The 22,554-nt window shown below is 50.8% G+C and overlaps 2 protein-coding genes across 6 annotated transcripts in view; both read left to right on the plus strand.

Annotated features, from left to right (window-relative positions):
• COL27A1 (collagen type XXVII alpha 1 chain) overlaps window positions 1-10,091 on the plus strand; it is a 134,006-nt gene extending 123,915 nt beyond the window's left edge. For 3 of the 5 annotated variants that reach the window (XM_037495226.2, XM_037495228.2, XM_037495225.2), the window contains exons 57-61: window positions 1,538-1,603; window positions 3,747-3,915; window positions 4,962-5,071; window positions 6,390-6,608; window positions 7,801-10,091. In XM_037495226.2, coding sequence (XP_037351123.1) covers window positions 1,538-1,603; window positions 3,747-3,915; window positions 4,962-5,071; window positions 6,390-6,608; window positions 7,801-7,947 — 711 coding nt within the window. In that variant the 3' untranslated portion in view covers window positions 7,948-10,091. Of the gene's footprint in view, window positions 1-1,537; window positions 1,604-3,746; window positions 3,916-4,961; window positions 5,072-6,389; window positions 6,609-7,800 lie in introns of those variants that run through there. The other 2 variants (XM_037495229.2, XM_054689058.1) reach the window with 2 other exon arrangements.
• Window positions 10,092-18,846: 8,755 nt separating this feature from the next.
• Window positions 18,847-21,852, plus strand: LOC119232532 (alpha-1-acid glycoprotein-like). The gene is made up of 6 exons (XM_037494583.2): window positions 18,847-18,960; window positions 19,287-19,429; window positions 19,630-19,700; window positions 20,412-20,519; window positions 20,664-20,767; window positions 21,778-21,852. The coding sequence occupies exons 1-6, from the start codon at window positions 18,847-18,849 to the stop codon at window positions 21,850-21,852; spliced, it is 615 nt and encodes a 204-aa protein (XP_037350480.1).
• Window positions 21,853-22,554: the final 702 nt, after the last annotated feature.

The following is a 22,554-nucleotide window of genomic DNA, read 5'->3' on the forward strand; positions in this document are numbered from 1 at the left end:
CTCCCCATGTATTAACTCATTGATCCCTCTCAACAGTGCTGAATTTTATTATCACACCCATTTTTTTTTTAAAGATTTATTTATTTATACAAGCACTGGGTACAGTCAGAAGCACAGGAGGGTGAGAGGATTCACCAGAGCCAGAGTGGGGAGCAGAACAGGCAGACTGACGAAGTACACTGCTGAGGGGAGCAGCGGGTGGCAGGAGAGGTCTGCGCGCCATGTGGGACCTTCACCTGGCGACTGGGGATCGAACTGGCTCTGCAGAGGCTGCGGGCAGCTTCACAACCCAGCGCTCAACCGCTGCACCACCGGGGAGGCCCTCACACCCATTTTTTAAGATGCAACAACTGAGGCTCCGAGGTTGAGCCACTTGCCCCAGATTATGCAGCTAGTAAGTAGCAAGGCTGGGGTTGGGGTTTGAGCAGTACCTGCCCGCTGCGGACCCCAATCCGGGGATTTACCCACTGTCAGATTCTCCCCTCATAGTTTCCATAGCAAGACTGCAGCCCTGCTTCTGCAAGCTCAGGGCTGATGGGGGAAGGGGGGAGCAGAGGAGGCACAGAGCACGCTGGGCAGTTACAGTGAGAGTGAAAGGAGGAACAGGACTGCAGGATGTAGCGAGAAGAACCTCCCCAGCCTCAGACAGCAGCCTCAGCAGAGTCCCTTTGCAGCTTACATCTACAGGATGTGCGTGGGGCTGGCTTGCCCTGCGGCAGCCCGCTTGACCTTTGGGACCAGATGGTGCTTTGCTTCTAGCAATGGCCCTGTGCATTGCAGGGTATTAAGCAGCATCCTCGGCCCCCGTCCACTTGCTTCAGCCATGCACCACACATCCCGGTCATCCCAATAGGCCATGCCACATTGTGTGGTGTGTAGGAGGCCGCATCATCTAGATTTGTGTGATTACACTCTCTGATGTTTACACAATGATTAAGTTGCCTAATGATGCGTTTCTCAGAATATATCCCTGTCATTAAGCAGCATGTGGCTGTAAATGCCAGGAGCACCCCCTCCTCCAGTCGACAGCTGAGAACATCTCCAGATATTGCTAATTGTCCCCTATGGGGCAACATTACCCCTGGTTGAGAACCACTGGGATAGGAGATGCCAGATGGAGCAATGGAAGGGAGAGTGTTGTAGACAATGGGGGCAGCATGCTCAAAGGCCCTGTGGCTAGATAGAGCATGGTGCTTAGGGACTTAGAAGTGTTCGAATGTCTGGTGTTCAGAGCATATGTGGGAGAGAGAAGGGAGGCAGGGCTAGAGGCCTCAGTTCTCAGGCAGAGTACTGGAACCATGGTGAGGAGTGTAATCCTGAGTGCAGTAGAGAACTATGGAGGTGCCTGGAGGGAGTAGAAAGGTCAGCTCTAACTTTTCGCAAGGAAGGCAGGATGGAGTTCCACAGAGGACATGTGACTTGGCCACAATCCCACTGGGGATGGTGGTAAAGCTCATGTTCAGACTAGGGACACCTACTTGGTGTATCGGGGGAAAGGGAGGCAGCAGAATGTATACCCTGCCTTCTCCCTGCACAGCAACAAGATGACCTTGGGGCAGCTTTCCAGACATGGATGGACAGTAATGGAGCACTGAGAGCAGAGGTACCACCAGGAGCCTGGCCTACGGGGGCTCCTTCCTGGGGGAAACAGCCATACCCCATGTGTGGCCAGTGCTATCCACATGGCCCCCACCAAGTGCTTTGCAGCCCTGGTCTTGAGGGTGTCTCACAGCCAAGGATCGGAGAGGGGATCTTGTCAAGGTTCAGAGTGGCCTGTGATGAGTCCAAAGTCACACAGCCAATGTGAGCAGCGCAGGGACTGGTAACAGGCCGTGATACCTTTTGTTTTTCTGCAAAGGCCTCTCGGGGTCTCCAGGTTCTTGGCCTGAGGCAGCCAGAAGGCTCTCCTGGGCCCACAGCCCATAGCAGTTCCCTGCATTCAGTCCCTCCACCTGCCAGGAACAGTCAGCTCCCAAGGCACCTCTGAGACTCTGGCCTGCAGTCAGCTCAACTCCCAATTCCAGGCCACGGAGGCTCTGAGCTGTCCTGCAGTTGAGCCTCAGTCAGGAACCCCTCTTCGCTACCTTGCCTCCTTCCCCTGTTGGGGTACTCACTGTCCCCCAACCCAGACCTCCTACAGACATTTCCCTGTGTTTCTTGTGCCTGATGCTGGGGAAAGCAGGTACTGAACAGCTCCCTCAGAACTCACAATCCAGGGCCCCAGCGGCATGGACAGGCTTGTTACCTCCTTCCATCACAGGATGGGGGCCTCCGAGAGACTATGGGGTAGAAAGGGCTGTGCTTCCTTCCACTTCTGGAGCTCAGTGATGCCTCACCAGGAGAGCGCAGGCCTGCAACAGTCCTCTACGTTGCTCTTCAAGGGTGGAGGCCCTCTGCACCGCCCAGCTCCTCGCACACGTGCTAGAGAGGTGGCAGCAGAAAACCATAGATGTTTATTTCTCACACACATAAAGCAAATTGGCTTGTTGCCAAGGGACCTGGATCTGCCCTCTCCCTCTTCTAGCTATGGCGCCAAGGTCAGCACCACATGGGAGAAGGTCTAATGGGCCAACTCTTTATGCAGTGTGCATTGCTCTGCATCACCATGACCTACTCCTCCCCTATGCACACACACACACACACAACACACACTCACATACACATGTGCATTCGCATGCGTGTACACACACCGAAGGAGCCTGGGAAATAAAATGTGTCCAGGCTGAAAAAAATGTATCGCGTGAGCAGCTGCCTGTCACACAGGCACACGCACGCATCACACACGCGCGCACACACACACGAAGAGAGCTTATTTAGCACTCCTTTGTGGCTCTGGAAACAGGTTCAATGGCACAGAGCAGGAGTCCCACCTGGTCAGGGCTCCCCACGGCCCCTCCTGCCCACAGCGAAATCTGCCCCTTCTCCAGCTGAAGTCCTCATCCCTGGGACTTGACCCTGCTGGTGCCAGTCCTGTCTCCTGACTCCTCCTCACAGACACCCCACTCCCACCTCACAGGAAGTGGGCCTGGACAGGTACCCCACCTGTTCCCCTCCGCACCCATTCCCCTCCCCCGGCCTTTTCTGGAGTGAGTAGGGGCCGCTCCTCAGTGCCCTGCACACTTTCATGTGTCCGGCTCAGAGGACCTGCCTGACCCTTCTCTCAGGCTGACCCTTCTCTCAGCCTCTAGGCCACTGTGGCAGCCCCCAACTTTGTCCCTGGTACCCAGTTTCCTCATCTTTTTTTTTTTTTTTTTTTTTTATAGTTTTTTTTTTTTTTTTTTAATAGAGGCATGTTTTTATTTATTTATTATATTTGTTTGTTTGTTTTGTTTATACATGCACTGGGTACAGTCAGAAGCGCGGGAGGGTGAGAGAATTCACCAGAGCCAGAGCGGGGAGCAGAGCAGGCAGAAGGACCGAAGTACACTGCTGAGGGGAGCAGCGGGCGGCAGGAGAGGTCTGCGCACCATGTGGGACCCTCCTCCGGTGGCCGGGGAGCAGCCGGGGGTCGAACCGGCGCCACGGAGGCTGTGGGCAGCTTCGCAACCCAGCGCTCAACCGCTGCGCCACCGGGGAGGCCCGCAGTTTCCTCATCCTTTGAGTGGAGGGAAACCTAACTCCTGCCCCAGCTGTGGTCCTGGGAATCCAGAGATGCCTTCCAAGCAGCGGGAGCTTGGTGCTGTGGAGGCTTGGACCTCAGGCCAGGATCTCGAAGGGCCAATGGCCACCCTCTCTCCTCTCGACAGGCTTACGGCCATCCGGACCGGCTAGTGCTGGACCAGGGAGGGGAGATCTTTAAAACCTTACACTACCTCAGCAACCTCATCCAGAGCATTAAGACGCCCCTGGGCACCAAAGAGAATCCCGCCCGGGTTTGCCGGGACCTCATGGACTGTGAGCAGAAGATGGTGGATGGTAGGACGGTCATTGGGGTCTGAAGAGAGGGCTTCCTGCCCCAGGGGTGGGACAGGGTAGGGGACAGCAGAGTTCCAGGGGAATAGGGTAGATGGAGCATTTGGTTCTTGATTCATCTGGGCCAAATTTCTGTCCTCAGGGAGATAGACGTCTAGGTGGTCATTTATTCACTCAACAAACAGTCACTGAGTCCTGCAGCATGCCACAGCTTGTGCTTCCTGGGGTGTGGAAATAGAGTAGGAAATGCAGAAGTGGTCCTACCCTTCTAGAGCTCACGGATACACAAGCTGGGGACTTGTGTATGCAACTTGTCCATGCAACAAGACAAGATCTTTGGCAGTAAAAATCCCTGAAGGTCAGGAGTATCCCAACCCTGAGATCCGAGTCACAGCTTCCCTAGAGAGCAAGGATTTTCCCTTTCTGTCTGCACCTCTCCTCTCTGTGAGCTGATGTGGTGCCATGGAAGGACCACATGATTTGGAGGCAGAGAGACCTGGGTTTGAATGTCAGCCCCTGTGAGCTGGGACCACACAGGCACCGCCCCAAGCCCCTCTTCCTCTGCTGCACAAGAAGAGGGACACGAGATTTCTTGCAAAGTCTTTCAGCTGCAGGGGCTCTAGCTCCCTTGGAAGGTCAGTGGGGAAGTGCCTGGCTGATGGGTTGGCAACCCTGCCCCTGGCTCTCCCAGCAGTCCTAGCAGGACCCCTAGTCTTGCTGGAGAAACCATGTAGTCTGATGACCTCTCAGCCATTTGGGCAAGTGACTCAGTTTCTCTCAACCCCAGCTGTCCCCTCTGTAAAATGGACAGTTCCATAGTGATAAAAGCAAGTGCTGAGCTGTGTGTCCCCTCCAGGGGCTCTGCCAGCTGATGCTCTCCCTAGGGGGCTGTCTTCCATTCCAGAGCCTCATGAAATCCCTTTTCTGCTTCCCCTTCCCTGACTTCACACCCAGCTGCACTGCAGCAGGTGATAGGATCTACCTGCAGAACCAAACCCTGGGCCCCTCCCCACATACATACACCGCCCTCCATCCCATGCTGCCTACAGGTACCTACTGGGTGGATCCAAACCTCGGCTGCTCGTCCGACACCATCGAAGTCTCCTGCAACTTCACACATGGTGGACAGACGTGTCTCAAGCCCATCACGTCCTCGAAGGTGCCCATCTGCTCCTGCCCCCGTACCGCCTAGCCTGGCCCTCTCGCCCTGGACAACAACCTGCCTAGGTTTTGGTCTGGGCCTTGACTGTCTTGCTTCAAGGCCTTGGGAAAGTTCATCCTTTCTTTCTGAGCCTGAGTTTTCTCATCTGTAAATTGGGGATGAATTGTTCAAAATCCATGGCTTTCCAAAACCTTTGAATTGTATGATCTGATGGTTCTTCAAATAGATCCTTCTGCCTAATGACTAAAAGCCACTGCTTGGCTAAGCTGGTGTGGCTTGGAGAACCACTATGTGATTGCATTGTGTGCCAGAGTTGTGTATGCAGCTGTTTAACTTGTGTTCTTTGACCACTTCCACGTGTCCAGCTCTGGGCTGAGAATTTTCTGTGTCTCAGAGCAACTCAACAGCGATCCAAAGCCAGCAGTAGCAGTGGGGTGTAACCTTCCCCTCAGTGTCCCCCTCTATAGATCAGGGATGTCTAGTTACAGTAAGTCACCCACATGTGAGGACGACTCATGCTGCAGTGAGAAGAGCCACTCTGGCTACAGGGAAAGTGAGGGTGTAGCACCCCCTTTAGTACCCATTAGTACCCATGGGGAGGCTCTAGGAATTGCTGTGCCGACCATAGTTTGGCCATCTCTAGGCCAGCCAGCCCATCAGTGAGTCCTCTTGGGGCTGACCCAGGTGCTGAGAGTCAAGGGCCAGCTGCCCACTGCCCCATAGCGAGAGCTCTGGGTCCAGCTGGCCCATTTTCCTCTGTCTCTGAGGTCTGGAGGCCCCGTGTCAAAGTTGCCCAGCAAAGGGGTAAGGCGAGTTTGCACCTGGATTGGTGGTGGGATTGCCCATCTTGGTCCCATCTCTATCAAGTACAATGAACCACTGAAGCCATAACAAGTCTGCTGTTTTCAGAAGTACCCCACCCCATGTTGGGATCTTGGAATTTAGAAAGAATGGAGACGAAGGCACTTCTTATTTCCCCTGTACCCCAAAAGTCTCTGAAACTTGGGCAAGATCCTCTTCTCTGGGCCTTGGGATCCCAGCTCAGCACCAAAGACCCCTCCCCCCATACAAAGAGGGGTGAGTGGTAGATTAGATTATGTCAGGACATTGGAAGCAGACTGGCTGCCTTCCCCTCCTGCCCATCGCTCCTGGCTGTGGGATTGGCCCTCTCATTAAGGGACTTCCCTATCCCTTAAGTGGGTATAGGTCTGAGGCAGAAACAGCTTATAGCTACAGCCTCCAGGAGGAAAAGAGGCATTCTGAGGGCTGTGAGCTGCCATGTCTGATCCCTTTCACCACCGTGCCTCTTCTGCAGGTCGAGTTTGCTGTCAGCAGGGTCCAGATGAACTTCCTGCACCTGCTAAGTTCCCAGGTGACTCAGCACATCACCATCCACTGCCTTAACATGACCGTGTGGCAGGAGGGCACTGGGCAGACCCCAGCCAAGAAGGCCGTGCGCTTCCGGGCCTGGAACGGACAGATCTTTGAAGCTGGGGGTCAGTTCCGGCCCGAGGTACCCGTGGACGGCTGCAAGGTATCTCTCACAGTCCCCGATTCAGGGACAAGTGGAAAACTTGTTTTTATTGTAAAACGGGGTGTGATCATTTTATACTATATTAATGTGGTATGTATAGTCTTTATAAATAATTTAAAATAATTCTATTATGAAGTTACTTCTATTCACTTTCCTCCTGGGGGCCTTCTAAGGGAAGACCTGGGCTGGTGGCAATTCTGTAGGCAGTAGATGCTCTAACTTATTGGCAAGACTACTTGTAGAAGGACTGGATGTCTGCTCTTCTGTCTACCCCTTCCTGGTCAGGTGCTAGTTCCTTCTTTTAGCATTTTTGGTTATTTCAGATACCCAAAGCAAGGGTGGATTGTTGGGGGAGGAGACAGAAAATTGTCAAAAGCAAAAAACACTAAATTTTAACAAAACTGATATATTCTTGGTAAGGATGTAGGGAAACCAACTTTCTCACACAAAGCTATTTGAAAAAAACTAAATCGGTAGAGGGTTTCTGAACAGCGGCTATATATATGTAGATAGGTAGATAGATAGAAAGATAGATAGATAGGTAGGTAGGTAGGTAGTTAGGTAGGTAGATAGATAGATAGATAGATAGATAGATAGATAGATAGATACCCAGTGTGTAGTCAAAGCCTTAGTTCATGTATCTCTCTTCTGAGTCAGCAATTCTACTTCTAGAATTTGTTCTAGGGAAATAAGAACATTCACAGAGGTTTAGCTACAGTCCTGTCCATCATAGCATTACTTAAAGAGTAAAAAATTGAATACCATCTAAATGGACAAATATAGGCCATGATTACAGAGAAATAACACGTGGTCATTAAAAAGTGTGAGCCCAGGGCCTCCCTGGTGGTGTAGGGGCTGAAGACAGCACTATCAAGCTATTGCCAGCCACTGCAGCATGAGTTCGATCCCCGGACATGGAGCTGACCTACATGGCACAACAGACCTCTCCTGTCTCCCTGCTACTCCCCTCAGCAGTGTATTTCAGTCAATCCACCTGTTCTGCTCCCCACTCTCTCTAGTGAATCCTCTCACCCCTTCACACCTCTGGCTTGCACCCTAGTTCTTGTATGCATAAATAAAGAAATCTTTTAAAAAAAAAAGTGTGAGCCCAGATGGAGGGACCACACACGTGCTTTGTGGCAGGGACCCCAGTGGGTACACATGACATGTACCCCTTTCCTGCTACCCTCAGGTCCAGGATGGCCGCTGGCATCAGACGCTCTTCACCTTCCGGACCCAAGACCCCCAGCAGCTGCCCATTGTCAGCGTGGACAACCTCCCTCCTGCCTCATTAGGGAAGCAGTACCGCCTCGAAGTTGGACCTGCATGCTTCCTCTGACCTCTGACCTCCTGGTTCCGCTAGGCCTCATGGGGGAGGGGAGAGTTGGAGGAGGCACAGGAAGGGACTTAGTGGCATGTGGGCCCCGGAGGGGCCTTGGGCAGGCCCCTGCTGTTGTCTGCCTGGTAGAAGTGGCTGGGGGGTAGCAGGGAAAGGGGTGTCCTTGGGAACAACTGATTCCAGCTCAGCCCCAAAGACCAACAAAAGAGCCAGCTAGAGCAAGCTGGACCTGCAACCCACAGGAGCCCTGCAGCCTATCTTCCAGCTCTGCGCCCACCCCCTTCCCACCCCAGCTTTCCGCCCAAAGAGCCTCACCTTCAAGCCGGCTGGAGGGAAGAGGGCATCTTGTCCCTGGTCCCTGCCAGGGAGCTTTGATGTGCAATATTAGAGAGGAGACATGAAAAAAGGGAGAAAAGGAAAGAAAGAAGGATATATATTTTATTTAAACAAACACAAAGAAGGTGGGTTACTATTTTTTCACCTGGGTAAGAGGTGAGAGGGGTGAGTACGAGCAGCCAGGGGGTGGGAAGCGATGGATGCCAGGGGGAGCGGCAAGATCCTCGGGGCTGGGGTGACCACGTTTGCTACCTCCCACTGTGAAATCTCTGGTGCTCACAATTTTCTCATAGTGTATGTGATTTTTTTAAGGAAAAAAAAAAAACCCTATTTAAAATTCTGAAGGTGCTACCATTTTTGCCACAGGCTTTGAAGATACATTTTGATTTTGGGGTCTCATCCACACTTTTCTCTCTCCTCCAAATGGCCAAGTTTGGGGACAATTTAAAAAATTTTCCTAGGATCTCTCTTGTATTCATCAGATAATCCCTTAAGGAGGGGATGGAGAGGAAAATGAGGAAAGAAGCAAGGCAAAAAAAAAAATGTCTAGCAGAAACAGAAGTAAGCGATTTGCCTTTTACCTTAGGGGGTTTGAATTATTTGTCCTCTTTCCTCTTAAGGTAAAGAGGGCAGGGGAGGGGGCTCTGAGCATGAAGGATTTTGACTTGACCTTTCACATCCTAGAGGGGATGTAGGCTTGTCCTGTAGGGTGTGATCTAGATCATAAGGGTCCGGGAGAAGCCTTGACCTTGAAGAAAACCTAAGAGCTGTGTTGGGTCGGACTGACCTTGGAGGTGGAATATAAATATGGAACCATCTCTTGAAGCTTGTCCTCCAAGCTTGTCTTCCCTAATGCAATTGTCATTCTTTTTCTCTGTTGCTGGATTCTATAGAAACCAAACACCCTTAGCTCCAAGTATAAATGTAGGCTGAGGAGAAAGAGATATTGGGGGGCCCTCAGAGTTCAGCATGATTAGGGATGTTCAGCTTAACCTGAATTCTACTCTATCAGTGAACCAGTTGGCACCCAGGTTGTATTTTGAGGTTATTTTAACTATGGAAATTGTAGAAGGGGAAATTTTATGTGAAAGTCTGTTTGTGTCTTTTTTTCTAAAGTTGTGTCTCTTTGGGAATTGGCTTGATTTTCATTATTTAATACCTCACTCTGGCCCACCTTTCCTGCCTCCCTCCCTTCCTCCCTGGACTCTCCCCTACCCTGGCTCCCCTGCCCCAGTCCAACGGCCCCACAGAAGTGCATTTTTGTAGCCCCTCTGGCCTCATCTCTGTGCTGGGTTTTCCCAGGCTGCCAGTCTCCACCTGGCCTTCATCTTGTTCTTGGATTTTTCTGCTGTTCTTGTCCATGTGTCTGTCCACATGTCGATGTGCTAAAACCCCAGCAGGTTCCGTTTCTCCTTGTCCCTTCTGGATTTTAAATAAATATTTAAAACTGAGGCAATGGAATGATGTCTCTGTGACCTTGTGCTTCTTTGAAAAACCTGGAGGGATGGTCCCTCAGGGGGAAAGTTGGTCTGATTTTCAAGCAGTGCCTTCCCGTGTTAAGCTGTGGTGGGCCCTGGAGTTGTGGAATTGGATCTGTTAGTGTGGCTAGGAGGCCCTGAATCTGGTGGAGGCAACTGAAGTGGGGGAGCCTGGTGTGGTTAAGGGGTGGAGATCAGGCAGCAGGAGACCCAGCAGGGGTGGGGCATGAGGGGACACAGTCATACAATCTCAGTGTGGAGAATGGAGGCAGCCAGAGATACTGCATTCATCAGGGTGTCCAGAGAGACAGACACACCAATAGTGTGTGTGTGTGTGTGTGTGTGTGTGCGCGCGCGCGCGCGCGCGCGCGCATGCACGCTTTTGCGCACAAGCACAGCAGATACTCACAAGACATCTTTGATAATTTCACTTAAAGTCAGTTTCCAAGAACCTATTGACAACATCAAGTCTCTACTTAAATGAAGAGAAATTTATATACGGCACTTGATCCTGTGATTATATTGGTGGGCATGTCCCAAGGTCTGTAGGGTAAGCTGGCCAGCTGGAGACCCAGGATTGCTGATGGTGTGGTTCTTGTCCAAAGGCTGGCGGGTTCGAGAACCAGATGGGCTGATGCTTCGGTTCATGTCCAAAGGTAAAAAAAGACCGATGTCCCATCTCAAGCAGGCAGACAGGAGGAGTTCTTCCCTAGCCTTATCATTCTACACAGGCCTTCAATAGATTAGATGAGGCCCGCCCACACTGGGGTGGGCAACCTGTTTTACTACTCAGTCTAACCAGTCAACAGTTCATCTCATCCTAAAACGGCATCACACACCCCAGAATACCTCACCAGATAGCTCTGGTCCTGTTAGTTAACGCATGAGTTAACCAGTGCAAGTTGAGGCTAACAGAAAAGGACAAGAGGATAGCCAGATGGGGAGTGGGCATTGGGGGGAGGGAATAGCTCCTAAGCAGTTGGGCCTATTTGGGGAGCAGTAAGTAGTTCAAAGCAGAGCTGCAGTTTCCAGTGTGGGGAAACCCAATGTCCTGGGCGGGGATAAGAATAAGCCATGGGTTTGTGCAAGACAGCAGGGTTTGGGTTGACCAAGTGTGTTGGAGCTGTGATGGGCGCTGGTGGAGCTTTTCAGGGATGAGGGCTGAGCCAGGAGGACAGGAAGGAGGTCTACACCACAGCCCGCATGCCCAGGCCGTCAGCAGCATCTGTAGGACTTTGATGGTCAGGGAGGGCATGAGACAGTCAGGAAGAAGTGCTGGGGGTGGGGGAATGGGGAGAAGTAAAGGACTATGTTAAAGCTGTGACACCGTGATTCTCGGCTGGGTGACCTGGGGGCGCCTCTATGGCCTGGTCAGTGAGGCTGGGGAAGCAGGGCCAGTTCATTCCCAGCCAGGGTAGGCATAAGGTCATGGAGACAGAGGGCTGTGCTCCCCAAGCAGCAATTCCTAATCTCTTGTTACATAAGCAAGTGTCAGGAAACCGCCAGGGTGAGCTTTGCTGGCCCCTCCAACTCCAGGGAAAAGCCTAGGTCAGCCTGTGTTTTGTCCACAATGAATCAGACAGGGGGTAGCTATAGCCCACAGTGACCAGCAGCTCGGTGGGTTCCAGGCCCCGTTCCTGACCAGAGCGTGCTCCTGGGTGGGTCCTTCTCTCTCTGGGCCTCAATTTCTCTCTCTGCAAAGTGGGGGTGATATGGCCTTCCCTGCTTACCAACCACACACAGCATGATTGCTCCAACATAATAGGGTAAACCTTCTGAAATATTGTATCCACCTACTTTTTGACCAAGAAAATCCAGTTCTGTATAGTTCAATCCCCAAATAGCACCACTGAAAACAGCAGTGGCTACAACCTCCTGTGCTAAGGCTGTGAACCAGGAGCCACATGGAGTGCGTTGGGTTTTCATCTTGGGCACAATGCAGTGAGACATGCACGGTCACCCTGGCTCTCCCAACAGGGCAACTCAAGTCCAATGTGGTTACAAGCATCACCCAAGATCACAAAGTAGGACTAGAACTTGAGCAAATCTTTGGGTTTATTTCCTCAGCTAAGACACAATTTCTCATTAGGACCAATGTATTATCCATGGTTGTTCATGAATATCACCAGTTGGTTATCAGACAGAGGGCTCTACCCTGGAGGTGATGAAGAGACGTGCAAAAGTGGCTTTTTCAGAATATACTTGGTGGTGAATGGGTGTGTTTCCCTGATGATCTAAACCTCACCTGCTGTGTGACTTTTCCTAAGATCACCTTACATCTTTAAACCATTTGTTTCCTCGTCTGTCTACTGGGGAAACATCCTACTTTCTGGATTCTCCCATACACATAATTTTGCATTTTGAGGTCTTTAGAAGTGGATCACAACCTGCAATCAAAGAGGAGTTTATATAACTCAAGTTTTTTCTTTTCCTCTCCATCCTTGCATGTTGCTAAACTGGTGGTGACTGTAATTATAATAGGTGGACCCTTAGAAGCAAGTCTGTTTCATTTAATAAGCATTTTACAGATGTGAACTGATTTATTCCTCATATCAACCCAATGAAGTAGAAGCTCTTATTCTCCCTGTTTTGCAGGTAGGGAAATTGAGGGGCAGAGTTGCTAAACAACTTGCCCAAAGTCACACAGCCAGCAAGTTGTAGAGCCAGGACAATGCTTCAGCCACCATCTGACATCCTTCTGATCAATATTCTATCTGTCCTGCAAAAATTCTCTTGATATTGTTTTCCGGGTCACATGGAGATTTGGGCTGGGGGTGGGTGTGGCTGCCCAGAACCTCAATCCACAGAAGTAGGAAAACTATGAAATGTAAGAAAATTGGAGAAAATTCTGTCAGGGTAGTGCTGAACATGCTTGGAGGCACAACTTGTATAACATCTTTGCAGGGAGAGGAAGACCCCAGAGGCAGCCAGAAGGACAGTGAGAATGAGGACTTTGGAGGAACAGTGAGGACAACCTCAGCCAGTGGATGGCGCTCATAGCCACTTTGATGATACAAAGGGTGGCTTTCTAGACTCCACACCCCTCAAGTCAACTCTATAGCAGAAGGAGGAGCTTTTAAAACTCCACCCCCTTGGGCCTCCCCGGTGGCGCAGTGTTTGAGCACTGGGCTGTGAAGCTGCCCGCAGCCTCTGCAGTGCCAGTTTGATCCCCGGCCACCGGCGAGGGTCCCACACGGCGCGCAGACCTCTCCTGCTGCCCACTGCTCCCCTCAGCAGTGTACTTCGGTCCTTCTGCCTGCTCTGCTCCCCGCTCTGGCTCTGGTGAATTCTCTCACCCTCCGGCGCTTCTCACTGTACCCAGTGCTTGTATAAATAAGTGAATAAATCTTAAAAAAAAAAATAATAAAATAAAATAAAATTCCACCCCAAGGGCAGGCTGATGGGGAAAAGGGCAGACCTAAGGCTTTTGACTATTAAACTGCTGGGGCTTTGGGCAGTTGAACCAGTGGGAAGAGGGGTGTCTGAGAGAAGCTGCCGGCTTGCCACTTATGGTGTTGGCTTAGTCCTTGGACTCTGCTCAGAGGATGCTAACTGGGGTCTGACTCTCAGCATCTGGCCACATGCCAGCCTGTGAATTCTCTCCCTCCCTCCCTCCTTTTTCTCACTGTGTAAATAAATCCTGTTGTTGTTTCACACTGTGTCTACTTTGGGCTTGTATCTGCAGTTATACACTGGCATTCAGCTGTGGGGTGAGGAAGCACCAACCAGGTCACGCCCCTGCCCCGCTGTGGTCAGTGTCAGGAGGACTGCCTCTGCGAAGAGGCTCTGCGCTTACCACTGCAAGCGCAGCCTTCCTTTCTCCCAATACTCTGGCCACCGAAGTGGGGTTTTTCTCCTGCACCAAATGATCCTGTGACTTCAGAGGACACCTCATGTCCTGCAATTCACTCTGTTCTGACAGTAACCGGAGACAACACCAGATCGCACAAAGGGAAGACTCAGTCCCACAGGATCACCCCACTTTGGAGACCAGTATGAAGTCCAGCTTGTCACTTGTGCTTCTGACTGACCGGCTATAAATCAGAGGTGCCCAATCCTTCAGGCTTTATCATTTGTTAGGACAACTGAAAGAACTCAGGAAAGCCGTTTTCATATTAGATCAACAGTTTATTATAAAACAGTACAGGCCAGGAACAGTCAAATGGCAGAGTAAAACAATGTCAAATAGGGTGGGGTAAAAGAGCAAGGTATGTGGGAAGGGCTGTGGAGGCTCCAGGGCCTGTCCAGGTGTGTCCCTCCCCACTCACCTCTACATGGTCCCCAATCTGGACCCAGGAACTTAGGATTTTTATGGAGGTGTCATTACGTAGCCTGGTTGGTTAAACCATTGGCTGTCGATGATTGAATCAACCTCCCATCCCTCTCCCCTCCCCAGGGGTCTGGAGGTGAGACTGAAAGTTGCAACCCTGTAATCACAGGGTGGGTTCCCCTGGTAACCAGTTCCCAACCTGAGGCTGCCCCAAAGCACTGGCCTCCTCCATGGCCAGCAATCACCTCATTACTGATACGTGATTTCAGGTTTCCAGGCCTAGTCTCCCAACCAGGAAGGAATCCAGGCTGCAATGGCATCACTGAGTCCCAGGCACTCGACCACTGCCGGTTGGTGTCTCACAAAGCTGCAGCAGGAACTTGGAAGACACTCAGGCAAGAAAGTCAAAAGAGGATGATTTGGGCCTCCCCGGTGGCGCAGTGGTTGAGCGCTGGGTTGTGAAGCTGCCTGCAGCCTCTGCAGCACCTGTTCGATCCCTGGTTGCTCTCTGGCCACTGGAGGAGTGTCCCACATGGCACGCAGATCACCCCTGCCACCCGCTGCTCCCCTCAGCAGTGTCCTTGTTTAGAGGGGAAAAAAAAGTTTATTTTTTAAAAAAGATTTATTTATTTATGCATACAAGAGCTGGGGGACAGGCCAGAGGTGTGGGGGATGAGAGGATTCACCAGAGACAGAGTGGGGAACAGAACAGGCAGACTGATCAAAGTAGACTACTGAGGGGAGCAGTGGGAGAGTCAGGAGAGGTCTGCTGTACCATGTGGGTAGCTCCCTGGCCGGCCTGGGATCGAACTTGTGTTGCAGTGGCTGCGGACAGTTTCATAGGTTGTGTCTTAATGCCTTGCGCCACCAGGGAGGCCCCAAGACCCTACGTTTATTAAGTAGAAAGGGAACAGAACTAAAGTGGACTCCTAGGTCGGTGGAACCAGGCCAGGGAGGGGCAAGGGAGCCCAGTGGAGTCGTGTCTCAGGAATGTAGACCTTCTTTCCCTAATTATTCTAAAGCTTCACCAGTCTCTTCGTGATTGGTTAGTTCTCAGTGGTCTCACGCACTGCCCTAATGTCACTGTGCCCAGAATGAAGTCTCTGTGTCCCAGCCCTTATCTTAGCATACATTTCTTTCTCATCCTTGTTCTGGAATGTCCAGTTGCCCCTAGTCCTGGGGGGTTTGATTAGTTCGATTTGGAATTTGTTGCCCTTATCTCTGAAGCTTCCTTCCTCCTCTGAGGCTTTTCCTGTTCCATTCTGACCCTAAGGGCTCTGCGCTTGCCCTATGACTCATTACTACACAAAAAGACAGTAGAGATCAAAAGGATTTTAGTAGCTGTGCGTGGGCAAACAAGAACAGAGATCAAGGCCTCCCGGGTGGCGCAAGTGGTTAAGATGCAGCACTATGAAACTATCTGCAGCCTCCGCAGTACGAGTTTGATCCCCTGTCAGGGAGCTACCCTCTTGGTTCAGCAGAGCTCTCCTGTATTTCAGTCAATCTGCCTGTTCTGTTCCCCACTCTGTCTTTATTGAATCCTCTCATCCACCACACCTCTGGCATGGACCCCAGTCTTGTATGCATAAATAAACAACACTCAATAAAAAAGGAATGGAGATCAAACATTTTTTTTTAAGACATTAAAACAAGTTTATTGTCAGATAACAACAGGACAGCTCTCTGGACAGAGAGAGGTCCCAAATATATTTCTAATCACACTACATACCCTGAGGTTCACTTCTGGAGGCCTGCAGGTTAGGCCAGAGCTAGAGGCTCTGGACAAAAGAAGTTGAGTCCTGCTCTGGGTCGGCCCAAGACCCACTCAGGCTCCCCTTGCATCTCTACCCACGAGCAAATGGAGGCCCACAGACCAGGGCTCAATACCCAGGGGGTAGCCTACAAAAGCACTTAAATAAAGCCGACTTGAACATTTTTAGTTCTGGAGATTTATTTAATGAATTCAAGCTTGTTCAAATATTTCATAAATGGAAAACCCTTCCTAATGTGAGCAGTCAAGCTCTAGCTGCCAACGTCAAGAGTCAAGACTGTCCACCGATCTGTCTTCATCTACCTCCCTACACATTAGAGTGCTCAGAATGACTAAGTGGCCAAATGTTCCTCAGCGATCATGTGTAACACTTGCAAACACTGCCTATGTCTAACTGGGGAGGCCCTCCCCAATCCTGTGTTGTAAGAAAGTGGACTTTTGGCATGATTGTAAAACAAGGGTTAATTTCGCAAGAGTTTGTTTTCTCTGTTGAGAGAGAAGGATGAGAACATTAGTCTTTCCTCTTACCTCTAAATCTCCCCAAATCCTCCCTGACCTCTAAAACAGTGTCCACCTCCTGTATCAGTGGTAGGGAACCCACAGATCCCCAGGACACTTGATACAGCGGTTTGTTGTTTCAGGGGTAAAGTGGACGATGTGACACGTGGTTCTCCAGGGGTCTGAATGGTGTTGGCGGTGAGAAAGCATGTTTAAGGTTTTGGGTCACTTAGCACCAGATCCTAGTGGCAGAAGTGCTTACGTGTTATTTAATAAACTGTGTGTGGGTGTGTGTGTTGTTGGGGTGAAGGGAGCGATCCCTACTCAAACTCTGGGCTCTGAGCACGAACCCCACTTGACACAGCACAATGGTGGCGCTGTCACCACGTAACCCTCAGCCTCTCCTTGCATACACAGTGCCTTGTATCTACCTCTACCCCCGATCAGGTTGCACCAGGACCACGCAAGGGCTTCCATCTGTCTCTCAAATCCATACTCCTATTTCTACCTTCTCTTATCCTCACTGCAGACATGGAGCCAAGCAGACGCTTCCCCTCGTACCCTACTTAAAACCTCCCCATTTCTCCTCATACACCCAGAGTCCACTGCCACCTCTTCAGCCTGGCACAGACGCTCTGCAGGCTTCAATTCCACCAACCTCTAAGCCTCTATCTGGGTTACTCCAGTCACCTCAGACACCATCACACACTCCAGCTACAGACCTTCCAGGTCCTTCAGTACCTCTCGCTCATTTGCAATCTTTCCTCTAAAAAGGCCCTGATCATTTCTTCAAGTATCAAGTTAGAGCAACAGAAATCCAAAAAACTATTGGAGCTTGCAAAAATAATGAAAAAAATAAGAGAAATTCTAGTGTTGACAAGGATGTGTAGAAAGAGACTTGAACACCGGCAAATTTGTGCAACCTCAAAAATCATTATTATTGATTTGTCAAGTTTTGTTTTGTATGTTTTGGAAAGAGATTTTTTTAAATCAAATTCATTGAGGCATAAAATAAAATGTGCACATCTGAAGTTTACAGTTCATTGAATCTTCACCAATGGACATACAGGTGTGAATGCCATCACAAAGAAAATATAGAACATTGCCGTCTTCTGCAGAAAGTTCCTTTGTGCCTTTTGCAATCAAATTGCTCTCCTCGCCCTAGGCAACCTCTGACATGATTTCTACATTATGGATGAATTTGGACAATTCTATCACTTCATGTAAATGGAATCATATAGTATGAGCAGACTGACTTCTGCTCAGCGTGTTTTTAAGATTTATTTTGATGTTACCTGCATCTGTCATTCATTCTGTATCATTGCTCGGTAATATTCCATTGAATGCAATACCACCACATGCTTTCCCCTTTTCTATTGGTGGATGGATATTTGAATGGTTTCTGGGTTTCTGCTATTTTGAGAAACACTCAAGTCTTATGTTAGACATATACTTTTCTTTTTCTTCGCAATTTTTACAAGCAATGTGGTCACTCTCTGGCATGAGACTTCAATGGGGGCTATCACAGTATAAAACGCTAGAGACAACTGTAGCTCATAAATCTGGAAAAGTAAAATAAAAGGCTATAGAGGACAGAATTAAGTAGAGTAGAATTTTGGACATGAATGAGAGGCTACAAATCCATTAAAATGATAACTAGCAACTAGGCTGAACCGTGAGAAATTATTCAAAACATGATTCAATAAATAAGACTACACAATGGTCAGCATGCCATGAAAATGTGTTCTGAAAGCATTTATTTGGATGCATAAAGATTTGACCCTCCCCCTGTGGTGTAGAAATACAAACGGGCAGTGGAATTAGTGATTCTAAGTAGTTACTGAATACCCACCGTGTGCCGGGAACTGTTCCAGGATTGGAAGAAGACAGACAAGCTCCCCACTCACATGCTGGGGGTGGCGATGCAAGGTTTTAATGTCCTGTTTAGATGTAGGGAGATGGTTCCAGTGATACAGTAACTAGACATAGACGTTCAACTGAGATGCTCTCCTCTTTCAGAAATGTCCCTGCCTGCAGGGCTAGCTGAGACCCCGCTGAACTTTTGCTCTTCCATGGTTGTTGCACACTAAACTGGACGGAATCCATATTTGCCCTCACCCTCCCAACTCTCCCCTACCCCACACCCCACATGGATACCACACTAGCCAGGGAACTAAGGTGACTTCAACTTTTGATTGGTGGCTCTATCTGCTCAGGTGTGGGTACTTTGGAAAAGGAAGTGGATGAAAACCTGCGCAATTGCTTCACATCCCCTGGTTGAAATCCAGACATGTCAATTGATACCCTCCAGTCCACGCCCACCTTGGCTCTGAATAGGCAGACCTTTGTGCCCAGACACCTCTCCAAATTACACTTGGACTGTGGATTTTGAGGGAAGGAAAAAAGGTTTTGTACAAGGTATTTTCCAAACTCTCACTGGCACGAGTCCCAGTCAGGACCCTGGATTCCGCCCACACCTTTGTAAAAAAGTCCCTGCACCCTCCAGCCGCCAGTGCTGCCTAGCTGCAGGTGCCTCTGATATCAGCATGGCGCTGCCCTGGGCCCTCGCCGTCCTGAGCCTCCTTCCTCTGCTGTGTGCCCAGAGCCCAGAATGTGCCAACTTCACAGCAAAGCCCATCACCAATGTCACTTTGGACTGGGTGAGTGCCTGCGCACCATTTGGTGATGGTCCGTGCCCTCTCCTGGGTCCTGGGGTGCAGTTCTGATCCACAGGTAGAAGTTAGAGGCAATTCATGACCCCCAAAGTCCGTGCCCCATTGCAATTTCTTAGGGAACACTGAGCTAAGCACAGAGGGGACACCCGGGCTGAGTGGGTGGTGTTGCATGGAGAGAGCTCTTGGCTAGTCCCTCCTCACCTGGAGCCCTGTCTTCCTGTTTGCAAATGGAGGGAGATCAGCCCAAGACTCGTCGCAGCTGAGCATCAAGGACTCAGCTCCAGCCTCCATCACCCCTGGCTTCTCCCCAGCTCTCTGGCAAGTGGTTCTATATCGCCTCGATCTTTCGACACCCTGAGTTCAATCAGTCGGCTAAAAAGGTCCGCGCGGCCTTCTTCTACTTTGCCCCCAACCAGACGGAGGACAAGATATACACGAGAGAGTACCAGACCATGTAAGACTCCCACAGTCCCCGCTTCCAGTCCCTGTTGCTGGATTGAGTGGATCCTCCTTCTTCCTGGTCTCGGCCTCCACGTCCATGGCAGGGGGAGGGATGACTGTAATGGCCACCCGACTCTTGCCCCAATGTGTGATGGGCAATGGCCCACTTCTCCCTGACTGTCTTACTGCTTTTCTCCCGGCTGTCTGGTCTAGTGGGGACCACTGCATTTACAGCAGTACTCACTTGTTGGTCCAGCGGCAGAATGGGACCGTGGTCAGAAAAGGTAAGGGTCAGGGGGAGGGTAGGGGTGGTTTGGAGGAAGGGTGGACCAGTGTAAAGGAGGGGAGCAGGGACACAGGACAGGGCTTCGGGCACAGAGAACACAGGAGAGACGCCCATGCTGCACACAGATGCTCAGTAATAGCGTCACTTTTTGAACTCTTGCTGTGTGCCAGGCGCTGCTGAAATGCTTCACAGCAATGAACCCACTGAATTCTCACCTGCAGCCCTAGGAGAACATTACAGTGATCTGACGAGGAATTGGGGAAACAGAGACCTCAAGTGTTTTCCCCTGCGCCACACACCTGCAATTAGGGCCAGGACTCAAATCCAGGGCTGACTCCAGACCTGCCTGTCTCTCAACTGCTTTCCCCTTTGGGAGCTAAGGGTGGTGACTTCACCCAGCCCCACTATCACCACCAGAGGGCACCCAGTGGGAGCACAGGAATGCTGACTCCACTGGCAGGCCTCAGGCTCCTGCTGGGGCCTCACCTCCTCTGTAGATGGCAGAGGGCCCTGACAGCTGGTCTGCGGGAGGATCCATACTACTCAAAAGGGTCAGGACAGGCCTGGCATGCAGTAGGAGCTGGGCCATGTTGTCCTGGCCTTCAACGATGGGGTCTGTGTACCCTGGACACCCCCAGTGTCCTCGCCTGTGACACATGAACCACACTGACCCCTGGCCCTCATCTCACCCAGAGGTTTTCTCCTCCAGAAAATGACACAGAAGTTCATGCCCACCTGCTGCTCAGCAAGAACCCCAGGACCTTCATGTTATCCTTCTTTCCAGAGGATAAGCAGAAAATGGGAATTGCCATCTATTGTACGTACCCCAAGATCTCATCCCACCCTGGCCTTGCACCATTAATCATCTCCTCCTGGGGTGGCCCTCAGAACCCCAAACCTCCCTGGTACCCTGTCCGCAGGATCCCAGCACCCTCAGCCAGCCCCTTGCTCCTTCCTGCAGCTGACAAGCCCCTGTTGAGAGAGGAGCAGCTGAATGAGTTCCATGAAGTCATGGAGTGCATGGGTATGCACAAGTCAGAGATCATTCCCACAGATGAGAAAAAGGTGAGTGCGAGGAGCGCTGACAGTGCTGCCATGGACATCCCCAGAGGCCCAGGAGGAAAGCTGGCCGCCAGGGCTGCGCAGCAAGACCGATGTCCTGCTCTGAAGCAGCCTCCTTGCTGCAGGGAGAGCTGAGATTCGCAGAGGCCACGGGGTGGACTAGAATCCAGGAGGGAGAAGGCAGTGGGAATCAGGAAAAATGCTGGATGAGGTGGGGAATGTTGAGAGGCCACCAAGAGGCAGCAGCACAGCCAAGGAGCTGCAGTGGGAATTTGGGGAAGAGACTCACACAGGGAATTCTCACTGATGACTGCTGCCACCCCCAGGTTTCTCATACTCCTACCAAGAGAATGGATACTGGGGTTTACCAAACTGCAGCAAATCCAGGTCACCATCCCAACTGTGTAACCGTCTCCTTAACACTTTCTTTAAACCTGCGGAAGGATTTCCTTGCTGCTATTTGATGCAATACTCTGAAATCACAGCAATGATAAGCAGTTTCCACTTACACGAAACTACTTCATGATTATGAAAATGAGAAGAGCTTCCTCAGCTTTGCCCCTAAGGTCCTCTCCCTTGACTGCCATGGCACCCCTCATCTCCTTGCTCCCAGGAACCCTTGGAAAGGCTTATGAACCCAGGCCCTGGAGTTGGCCGCCTGGCCTGCAGCCTGCCTCTCCACCCACTGGCTGGGAGCCTAAGACAGGCCATGTGGCTGCCCCAACCCTCAGTTGTACCATCTGCAAAATGGGGATATTGTGAGGGATTCAGGAGACAGGGCGAAATGCTTGGCAGTTACATGCTCAGGAAGTGCCAGCCTTTCTCCCCATTGTGAGGTGAAGAATCTGATGCTCAGAGAGGGAAAGCGACTCACTCCAGGTCACACAGCAAGGGATCATCAAATCCTGGGCTGCCATCCTGGATGTGCCAGTTCTACTGTGGTGGTCAGTCCACTCCTGCCAGCAGCCCCTCGCCTCCCACCTATGGTCTTTCCTTCTCCCACTACCTTCTAGGATCAGTGTGGGCCGCTGGAGAAGCAACACGAGGAAGAGCAGAAGAAGGAGCAGGAGGGGGCCAAAGAAGAGTGAGCACTGGGTTAGAACATCAGGGAATTTGGGGGTCATTCCCAGCCCTTTGCCCCACTCTTTGTACCTCAGTTTCTTCCCTCAGATGTATCAACAAAATCTACATTTGGCAAAGGCATGTGGTCATTTGCTCATTCACTTATTCATTCATGATGAAGCAGCCCCCAGCTGAGCCTTGGCCGATCATGGGATGAGACCCTTCCCCTGGCTGGGATGGAAGAGCCCCTTGTAACGCCCAGCACATGGGGGGGCTGGATGATATACTTGTGCTGTGGGAGCCCAGCTGGACAAGGTTCCTTCTGCGGTGGGGAAATCTTAATGGAGGTTTGGGAAGAGAAACATAGAAAAGGAGTTGGGGAGAAAAAACGTCATGGAAGCTTGGGAAGGGAACAGAAAAAAAATGTTAGGGAGAAAAAACTTCCTGGAGGTTTAGGAAGATAAACCTGGAACAAGAAGATGGGCTGCCAGGCTTTCTTGGTGAATCCTCTCACTCCCACACCTGGCCTGTACCCCAGTTCTTGTATGTACAAATCTTTAAAAAAAACTAGACGGTTGCGATGCCATGGGGAGTTCTGGAAGACATTCCTGTCAATAAGACCCACACACAGAGGACTAAGGTGTGGGCTGTGGGGAGCACACGGGGTCTAGTGCCCGGTAAAGGCAGCTGTTTGCTGGAAAAGGAGACCTAGGGAGTCCAGGCTTGCG

This window comes from Talpa occidentalis, unplaced genomic scaffold (assembly GCF_014898055.3).
Source record: "Talpa occidentalis isolate TD23 unplaced genomic scaffold, MPIMG_talOcc4v2.1 talOcc4.7, whole genome shotgun sequence".
Taxonomy (NCBI): Eukaryota; Metazoa; Chordata; class Mammalia; order Eulipotyphla; family Talpidae; genus Talpa; species Talpa occidentalis.

Coding starts and splice junctions, on each gene's coding strand:
- LOC119232532 (XM_037494583.2), top strand. CDS start 18,847: ATGGCGCTGCCCTGGGCCCTCGCCGTCCTGAGCCTCCTTCCTCTGCTG. Junction 19,701..20,411: donor TGGGACCGTGGTCAGAAAAG/GTAAGGGTCAGG, acceptor TTTCTCCTCCAG/AAAATGACACAGAAGTTCAT. Junction 20,520..20,663: donor AATGGGAATTGCCATCTATT/GTACGTACCCCA, acceptor TCCTTCCTGCAG/CTGACAAGCCCCTGTTGAGA.